Source organism: Sprattus sprattus, assembly GCF_963457725.1.
Source record: "Sprattus sprattus genome assembly, chromosome: 2".
Classification (NCBI taxonomy): Eukaryota; Metazoa; Chordata; class Actinopteri; order Clupeiformes; family Clupeidae; genus Sprattus; species Sprattus sprattus.
In genome coordinates, this window is record NC_137921.1 from 29958458 (window position 1) to 29968414 (window position 9957).

The 9957-nt window shown below is 40.6% G+C and overlaps 2 protein-coding genes across 3 annotated transcripts; both read right to left on the bottom strand.

Moving 5' to 3' along the window:
• Positions 1–1528: 1528 nt before the first annotated feature.
• Positions 1529–3830, bottom strand: dr1 (down-regulator of transcription 1). 2 transcript variants are annotated; one of them, XM_080860228.1, is made up of 4 exons: positions 3796–3830; positions 3041–3264; positions 2540–2703; positions 1529–2256 (listed from the first exon to the last, which is right to left on the bottom strand). In XM_080860228.1, the coding sequence occupies exons 2-4, from the start codon at positions 3258–3260 to the stop codon at positions 2110–2112; spliced, it is 531 nt and encodes a 176-aa protein (XP_080716354.1). In that variant the 5' UTR covers positions 3261–3264; positions 3796–3830; the 3' UTR covers positions 1529–2109. The 2 variants fall into 2 exon arrangements, with proteins under 2 accessions (XP_080716354.1, XP_080716353.1); XM_080860227.1 differs by having other exon boundaries at positions 3041–3820.
• A 2797-nt stretch (positions 3831–6627) lies between these two features.
• LOC308383102 (retinol dehydrogenase 8) lies at positions 6628–9791 on the bottom strand (the record flags this gene model as incomplete). The annotated part of the gene is made up of 6 exons (XM_080860698.1): positions 6628–6867; positions 7189–7372; positions 8192–8285; positions 8807–8986; positions 9190–9351; positions 9695–9791. 6 exons carry the CDS (start codon positions 9789–9791, stop codon positions 6628–6630), a joined length of 957 nt encoding a protein of 318 aa, XP_080716824.1.
• Positions 9792–9957: the final 166 nt, after the last annotated feature.

The following is a 9957-nucleotide window of genomic DNA, read 5'->3' on the forward strand; positions in this document are numbered from 1 at the left end:
AATGTCAATTGGATGACCTTCTGAAAATGTTAACCCACAGCCTGAATCTTATCATCCTGTCTTCTATGATTCACTTTTTGTTAGGATCTGATAAAAAGTGAGTTTCAGAATGGCAGTAGGTTTAAATGAATGAATGAATGAATGAATGAAGTCTCCCCATGGCTGCGACTAAACTAGCACACAGATAGTGGGGCACAGATAAGGGCAAGCCGTTGATTTCAGGAAACAGGGTGAACCACAGACCCAGCCAAAGCTGGTCTGAAGAGGGTTAGTGGATTCTTGTTCCTCGGGGTAAACAGCACAGATTGAGACCTCCCTCTCAGAAAGCCTGTGCCCCTGGATTCTCAGCGCCTACAGACTAATTTTGTAGAATATTCTGATCAGTTGCATTGTACTGATAGTCCGTTTCTTGAGGTAAGATAAAAACATCATAGTAAATCACCAAGAGCTGAAAGGACATACTTGATAGTACAAATCAAAACCTCTGCACCACAATAGCTTCCAATAGATGCTTAAGTCTGCTCGTTCCCCTTCATGTTATAACACGCCTGGACAGTTAGTCTGTGACTACAGAACATAATTAATGAAAATTAAAAATGAATTGCACTGAATATATCCTTGAAAAACTGAATGCAGGGATCACATTGAGAAAATTGTACAACAACAAACCACAAACTTGAGTGTAAAACGAAAGGAAATGAATGAATGTCTCATCCATGCTTGTTTCAAATTACAAATTCGCAAAAAACTGCTGCTATAGGTCAATGGTTTTTCAAACACTTCATACTACTACTACTCTAAAAGCAAGATGAAGTTGAATCAAGCTGCGGAGCTAGTCTTCAAATGGGGAGGGGGAGAAACTCATATTGGGATAGTTTTTGATTATAAAACATTTTGACTTTATTGCTCAGAGAATACAGCTTACAGCTTTTGAGAAGGCATGTGAACACACTTCAACTAGAGATTACCAATCATCACAAGTTAAGATTTCACCACACATACACAACGCAACTTTTGCACATCGCACCAGGGGGGAGGGAAACAACTGCTCAGATATCAAAACATTGTACAAAGTGAAAGTCACTAACCACGTGTTTGTGTGCAGAAACTTAGGCGCAGTCTGCACCAAAACCATTGACTTCTATACAGGACAAACACTATCGGTATACGCCATTTTACTCTGTCTGGTAACTGAAGGGGTTTAAGCCTTTCTGTCTTTGGTACTAGGGATGAGAAAGAGAAATACTGTATTGAATTACAGGGAGATAAAAGCCTCGACCTACTTACACCTTGACTTAACTAAAATGATTCAACAAAGCAATGAACATCTTAAGTTAACAAATAAAACTCCAAATGGTTTTGGAAATAATATCTGTATTATCCACTGAGCAAGACATGGGTGAGGAGCTGTTCCCATAAAAAGGCTAGGAAAAAAAAAAAAAAAAACAATCCCCCTTTTCCAAATCCCCAAAATGCCAGTAAGACCCCCCCCCCCCCCCCACCCCTTTAGAAAATATTTCTTGCTGAACATTACAAAAATAACGTTTGAGGAACAGTTATACAATCAACCTAAAAGAGGCAGCACATGAGCTTAAACACTCATCTTGTACATACTCAGCAAGGAACAAATATCTCCATCAGTCATTTGCCTTTTTGCGATTCTCTTTGCATCCCCTACATATAATGCATGAGAATTTCATTTTTTAAACCTTTGACAAATCCAAACAAGATACCATGGGTCAATTGTTAAAAGTAAATCACTAAACAAAATGCAAAACAAAAAACTGTTGTGCCAAGAGAGCTTCGACTGTGTCTGGTTCATCTGAGTAAACAAGTAACACGGACAATTATTAGCTAAAAGGGCCACGTGTCAACCCCAAACAATTTAATCTTCTTTTTTTTTTTTTTCTTAAAAAAGGAAACATCCATGTGTATACTGTTCATTCTGGACTGATAATGTCTCTGGGTAAGTGGAGGAGGAGGGGAAGGGGGAGGCTGTCCAAAAAAACACTGTGGATGCCTCTGCTCGTCCAGGTAGAGGTGGAGGAGGACAGACAGGTGTGCATCTCTCTCATGCTCGCTCTCTCTCATTCTTCTTCTTTCTTTCTCTCACATGTCATCCTCCTCATCCTCATCCTGGGAGGAGCTGGCCTGCTGGGCTGCGCTGGCTGAGGCAGCCTCCAGCTGAGCCTGCTGCGCCGCCTGCTGCATTTGCAACCACTCCTGCTGGGCCAGTTCTGCCTGCTGCTGCCGTGCCTATACAATCGCACACACACACACACACACACGCGCACGCGCACGCACACGCGCACACACACGCGAAAGGGAGAGAGAAACAGAATTAAGCCCAGTGCATAGTTACATACACACACAGTGGTTACATGTTGGTCAAGGGCCAACAGTTTGGAAACATGACAATCCCAGGCATGAAAGTGATCCTTCCATGCCATATACATGTTTGCAACCATCGAGATGGAAACCCATGGTCAAGCAAGGAAGATTTTAAACTGATAACAGTTGCTTGTAGTTGATTACTCACTTTTGCAAACAGCTCCTGTTGTTGACGTAGAAGCTCTTCTTCGGGAATGCCGAGATTCTCCAAGCGGGAGCTTGCCTTTCTCCTCTTAAGCGCTACTGTTTTACACTCCTGCAGAACATCTTTGACTTCCGCGATGTAGGACCCGAATCCTAAGCTTTCAAGTGCTGCACAAAACAGAACGTGGAGAAAAAAAAATTACGATGATGCATATAGCTAGCAGACAACCAAATAACTTGTACACCTGTCATTTCAAAAGGTGGGTGTGTCCATTCAACACTTGATATGTTCAGATACTCATATTTCAACTCAACAAATGGCTCGATGATGGATTATACATTAATACTATAGGATTTTTTGACCTGCTTACTAGTTTGACTTGATTTATTCTCATAAGGGCCGGTAATGGATGTAAATAGACAGTGCTGACGTCTTACATTGACGTTAGCATTGGATACTTCAAATGACAGCAAGCGACAAATAAGAATCTTGTCATAAACTCACCGTTGATGACGTGTTCGGGAGATATGGTCTTCTTCTCGGACTTGTTGCATATTTCGTTAGCCTCCGAGGAAATCAGATGAATAAATTCTGTGCAACAATTAACTACAAGCTCTCTGGCATCGTTAGCTACCCGTACGTTAGGGAGAGTTTCCTTTATCATTTTGTTGATGGCTGCCCTCGGAATGGTAAGGTCGTCGTCGTTTCCTGATGATGAGGCCATCTTTCTAATACCGTTTGTTGAAAAAGTCACAATAAGACAAAATAACAGTGAGACAACTAGTGCTAGTGGAAGGTTCGCAGCGGCCTTTCACTAGAGTCAACTCAGCTAGTTAGCAAGCTAAGGATAGCAACCGTTAATGCTCCTTGGAGTCACCGGCTTTTCCTGAATACACGTTTAAAAGGATTCCAAACCTAACTTTCCGCAGGATGCTACCGAGGTGGAATGTGACAAAAGCTTAAAACAAGACACGCAGCAAATGAAAGGGTTCTAAAAACTTGCTTACTAGCCAACCATAAGCTATGCTAGCTGTCTAGCTAGCTAGCTTGCTATTCCCCCACTAGCACACAACGGCACAGCTGGGCTCCGGCGCTTTTGTGGACATGACTATCTTGCAAGTTAATTAGTACAAAGTCCTGCCGGTTGCATTTATTCGTCCTAAGTCGTAAAATAAACACTTTCAGTCGAAGTTGTGCGAAGTCTTGATAAAGACACTTAACTGCACTTCCGTCACTATATAAAACATTTAATTCATTACTTCCATGATGTCAGCCCGAATAGCGTTGGCGAGCTCTCCTCCGGAAACAGTCCCACAATGCACGACGAGATCCCAGGCCCGGAGTGGCGGTGGGCGTTCTCCAAAGGCGTTGTCTCCGCCCTAGTCGAAGTCTTCAACAACACCCGTTTGCGCAAGTAGCTCCAGGGTAGAGCAAGTGGACGATAGCATCTTCAGGTGTTTTTCAACATCTTTTTCGGCTCATTAATCAATCAGGACTGATTGATATGAGGACGCGTACATTTTTAACGCTTAGTTTGTCATCACTATTGTAACGGTATGCAATGCAGGCCGTTGATCATCATATAGGCCTAGGCTACATCACGCTTGTGTTTTACAACAGTGTTTTATAGAATAATCTTTTGGCCTTGGTAGCACTTTTAGTGTCTTGTGGGCAAAAATGTAAGGGACTGAGTGTGGAACTGGGTAGATATGTGTAGGCTACAACAACATTAATGTGTCTTTTTAGGTGATAATGTTGACTGTTACCGCTGACAATTCGTACTGTCACACAGACCAACTGTTTGTCCTACATTCTGTCTATGAAAAGTGTCCTATGTTCTTGTTCCTTAAGGTAGCCTACTACTCAGTCAAATTGGGCTGATGTAGTCTTGTAGCCTTTAAGGTGCATGAAATAGGTAAGGAAAAGTTGGCCATGTCTGTCGACGTAAAATGAAAATCTACATTGATGGGCAGAGGGTAGCCTGGCCATTACCAGCCTGTGACTCCATTTCATTCCGTCTTTCAGTCTGGGCCAACCCAATGCATTTTGGTTTCCGAGATGGGCGGGTGCTTATCTTGAGGTTTAAAATCATTGGAGTTCCCTTAACCAATCAGCAACGTTTAGTAAGCATTCGGTAGATTAAACTCTTCCCAAAGCCAGTTGGGAGAAGAGCTACGACGTCCTTTCCAATCATAAAACTTACAAGAAAATACTCTTGTTCTCCTTTTAATTTTCTGATGTTCTCGAGAGTTGAGACAACTTTTCCGATAGCTTTTCGTGTCTTTTCCTCCAAGGCGAGTTTTGCGTCACAGCTCTGAACTGTTCGCTGATTGGTCCTGCAAAATTTTGAGTTCTGGAGACGATTGTCAATGGGGTTGGGCCAGACTGAGTATGAGCTTGAAATCAATTCAGGCGGAAATACGTAGGCTGGTGTCACCAGGCTAGGCAGAGGGGGGCATTTACGCTGAAATACTGAGGATTAGGCTGCAGAAAACGTAATGTCAATACAAGCTAAAAGCTGATATTCTACATCTACTGTTTTTTTTAGCAATGTTGTCATTACTTACTGTGTTACCTATTTCTTTGGGATATTGTGAGATTGCACGCAGGCTTAACTTGCACTTCTAATCTACCATAATGCAGTGCTCTGTGATGCCTAAACACTTAGAAGTGTTTAAAAACAAGAAAACTAACAACCCATGATTTACAAGGAGAAGTTAAATTACTCTTTGTTCAGTGATTCTGCCATCTCTCTGGTATTTTACAGCCACCAACTGAGTTCAAGTGTAAAACTGTGACATTTAATGTGGCTGTATTGCTCCTTTATATAGTAGAAATAACATGCAGCTACATTAAACCGTTTCCTTGTTTGTCGACCTTAAAAATAATTTAAACATGAAAACATTTTTGGTGTAACAAACATCAAATGAAAACTATGAACTCGTGTAACACAAAGGTAAGGTTGCTTAAGAATTTAACTTATCTTGGTCATTTTTGTTTTAAAACATTTAAAACATTGAAAACAAGAGCTCATTTCAAACTGCTATATTTAGTATTTTACTTTTGTATCACTTGGTGTACCCTTTGCTGCCACCTCTCTGCTGCTTTACTAACTCTGAAGAAAAATGGGGGGATAAATGCATGGGAGTAGGTGCATAAGCGTCTTTGGGTACTTAGAAAAGCGCTATATAAGTCTAAGGTATTATTGTTATTTTCATAAACATAATTATGGACAAAATACAGTAGGGTGTTTAATTGAAAAATAATGTTATACTAAATGAAGTACCCACTCACTAGATCTAAATATAGAAGTAAATGCCTGAGCCACATTAAGCTGACACTTGCTTGTTAAAGCTGCTGATAATACTGTTTCATAATAACATCTCCTGCTCCATACTCCTAGGCCTTAATGAATTGCCACCACTGATGTTGTGTTATTTTAATCATGAGTGATACCCCTGATGTACTTCCTAATTCTGTCAATTCCATATTAACCCTGTAAAATAATGTTTAATAATAGCCAATGTAATCTTCGGTTTGTTTTACTCCCTCAGTATCAGAGGTTTTGACAGGTGGTCTTCACATAAAGTCTATGAATGCTGCGTCAGATCAGCACAACTCAATCTGTTTGCTTAAGCGGCATGGAAAAATGCATAGGGAACGTTAAAAACTGTCTCTGAAAGTTATTAAATTAGCCGATAGACAAATGGAGACAAAGAAAGACTTCAGGGAGGAAGTGAAAGAGTTGTTGGATGTATGTGGTCATTCTGTCTGTGACAGAATAGTTTCTTTTTTATTTCCTCATGGAGTTAAGCCAGAAAAACAAGGAGACATGTGAGATGTCAACACAAAGAATAACAGAAAAGGGACAAACCCCTGCACAGACACATTCAGAAAGAGAACGTTTAACCACTATTATAAAAGCAGAATTCCCCCCAAATTATATATATATCAGAATGTAAATGGGACTGGTAAGAATGAAATTAAATTGTGTATCTGTGCTATAAGAGGCTTTGAGTGAGTAGCATCATCATGTAACTAATGTGTGTACTGGTAAATGTGAAACCTTTAGGAGTAGAACAGGCTAGTGATTAGGATTTGTTCTCCTCTTTTTCCAGAGTGAAGCTCTTGCGACTTCTCCAGCGCAGTAGCTTGAGAAAGTTGAGGCTGGCATTGAACACCTTGTCGTGCTCAAACACCATTGTGTAGAAGGTTTCGATGGGCAGGTCTCCATTGGGGTCGGCATACTTCAGAGTGGTCATAGGGGTGTACAGAGTGTTTGTCTGATGGCGGAAGGGTGGGTCGTCCATTGTGATGATTCTGTGTGTGTGCTGTGGGGATTAAAGCGGCATACTAAATGAGCTTCAGAACAAGCCAAGATGACACAGAACAACGGTGTCAACCAAGATGAGTACGAGTATCAGATGAGAATGTCTTTGAAGACACTTCTGTGATTCAATACATCAGTCCAATTAAGGAAAGTGTATTTAAAAAAAAAAAAAAACATTTGGAAGTACCATCTGCACAATACTGCTTGAGTTTACTCGAGTGCTTACGTTTCAATCGATTTAGTCATTTTTGCCATTTGAATCCAGTATTCATGCAAGATGCTATGTATATATTTGTATTCTTCAGATTTTAAAGGAGCATACCTCTGCTACGTCCTCTGGTGTCTGGCCAAGGCTCTCAAAGATCTGGCCGTAGTTTTTCAAGTAGATGTTTGTAAACATATCAGCAGTAACCTTGTCGGCTTTTGAAAGGTCTATCTTGACTCCTTCCGCATAGACCTTACGTTCAAATTCAGTAATGACAGGACCCGGCTCAATGAGAGAAATCCTATACCAGACAAGAGAAATAAGCATCAATAAGCGTCTCTCAGTAAAGGTAATGTCACTGAAATGCTATTTTAAAGGACAATACAGACACCTCTCCGTGCTGCATAATACCCTTCCAGATATTAAAACTGCATGAGTTGCAATTTTTACTTAAGCCTTCTTGGAACAGAAGGTAGGGAGAGGTTCAATGGCATATCCTTTGAGGGAATCTATAATGAATGAGGAATTTTCCCAGGTGCTATACGTGTTATTAGCTAATATAAGGGCACACTCACACATAAATCCTATCTGAAGGTAGGGTGGGATGTTCCTACTGTTACCAATAGCCTTAAGTGGTTGCATGAGGGAGTGATTTTATGTCCCAGTCGAGAGAAGGGATATGGCAGCCTTATGCCACAGATGTTCTTCATAATGACAAGTAGGACACAGGTGTGTCTTTGCATGAAGAAGTTTGGATGGACCACACCCTCTCAAATGCTGGTCCTCAACCAACATCACTTATTACAGACTTATAGCTATGACTAGACAATGGTGAGATACATTGTAACATACTGACATTCCATGACCATAGTGTTTTGCATTCAGAGCATGCAATGCAGGACACAAAATAATGATAATCTGGGGATGATGATAACCCCTGGGACATAACAATTTCCTGACCATAGGGTTTTTTTGTTTTTCATTTTTATTCTTCTGCGCAGCATATTGCACAAGAATGAGTTCTGTATCACATTTATAATGCTGGCAGTGACATCGGAAAGTAAAATGTTAATTGTTAAATGTCTGTTCTGTGGTTAATGTGACTGTAGTAGTTACTTACTTCAGGTTAAATCTCAATGCTTGGACAGCAAGGCTCTCACAGAATCCTTCACAAGCAAATTTAGATGCAGCATACACATCATTGAACAATATGCCTAAGGTAAAAAGACACACATTTATTGAATAGTAAACATTACCTTACACTATCTGTGCTGGGGCTAATGAGCAAACTTAAATAGCTGTGTCTTTGTTTTGTACTGATGTGTGGTATAAACCTGTGCAAGAATCCACACTTACACTTGATGAATAAATTAACCTGATTTCCAACTGAAACATTCAACTATTCTGCTTATGTCTGCCGTTATTTGAGCTAATTTGTCTAACTGAGCCATTAAGCGAATTTAATTTGTGTTACTTTAGGAGTAAACTAGTGAAACATGCAGTGAGGTCATAATAAATAGACTAAATCAAATTGCATGGGCTGGGCGTATGCAAAACGAAATCCTTTAAAATCCCACAATTTATTTAATTTAATAAATGTTTGCACTTATCTTAAATCAAATGAGTTGTCCCACTTTTGGTTAGTATGTAACTTCAATATTCCACACTGGAAGGAATTCTTTCTGGCAGTCTTGACTACATGATGTGGGATGTGATATGGATGTGCCAGGCTCACCTTGGATTCCCATGACACTGCTAATGACTACAATATGGCCTTTCTTCCTCCTCTTCATGTCAGGCAGAATTTCTTTGAGGAGGCGAACCAACCCAAAGAAGTTGGTGTCCATGACGTTCCTCATCTCCTCTATAGTTTGACATTCTATTGGCCCAATCAGCCCCATCCCTGCATTGCTGACTGCAGAAGGGAAATAATTAAAATGTTAACATATGACATATTGAATTACATAAAATAATAACAAACATAAACCGTAATCATAAATATAGTATATATTATGAGATTAAATATATAACAACAATATTTGAGGTTAAGGCTTGCAGATCATCATCACAGCTGTAGGGATGCCACACTGATACCATCAGAAAGTGTGTCTGTCTTACTGAGAATGTCAACTCTGCATTCAGGCAGGCTTTGCACGCAGGCTTTTATGGATTCCTCGTTACACACGTCCAGCTGTTTGATCTCCAGGGTTCTTCCCAGTGTCTTACCGGCAGCCTCCACCAGGGCTTCACCCTTGGCGAGGTTCCTCATGGTGGCATAGACTGGAAGCCACAGACACAAACTATAAGCTCTCACACATAAGCTACAGACATTCAGGTAATTAAATAAGATTCAGTGAGAGTGATTACTTCTCTCATTTTCACTATTACAAGTGTAGGCCTAAGTATTTCTAGAATCTATACATGTAAATTATTGTTATTACATATCTAAACTGTATTTATGTTTGTTAGATATGAACTGATAGCCCGAAGCAGTTAATAGTGACTGCCTCATACAAAATACTTGCAAATCTTACTTTGTCCTCCACCTACAGAGTGCAATGGCCTCATAAATCACATGTGCCAGTACAGTACAGTGTTGGCATTTTTATAGATGTCACCTTACCCATGAATCTCTTCTTCTCATCCTTGGCAATGCGGACTGCCAGTGCCAGACCTATTCCTGAGGAGCAGCCAGTGATGAGGACAACCTTCTGGTTCATTGCGGCCCGACAAAAGCTAGGCTTTCTCTCAACTGGAACAAAAACAGTGCAGGACAGCCCAAAGAAAAGCAGAAGAGAAGAGAATGTGTGCTCTGAGGGGCCAAGATGGACTAACTCTCTCCCGACCCGCTTGCTAATCTGCTGTTCGGCAGCGTCAGCAGAATGT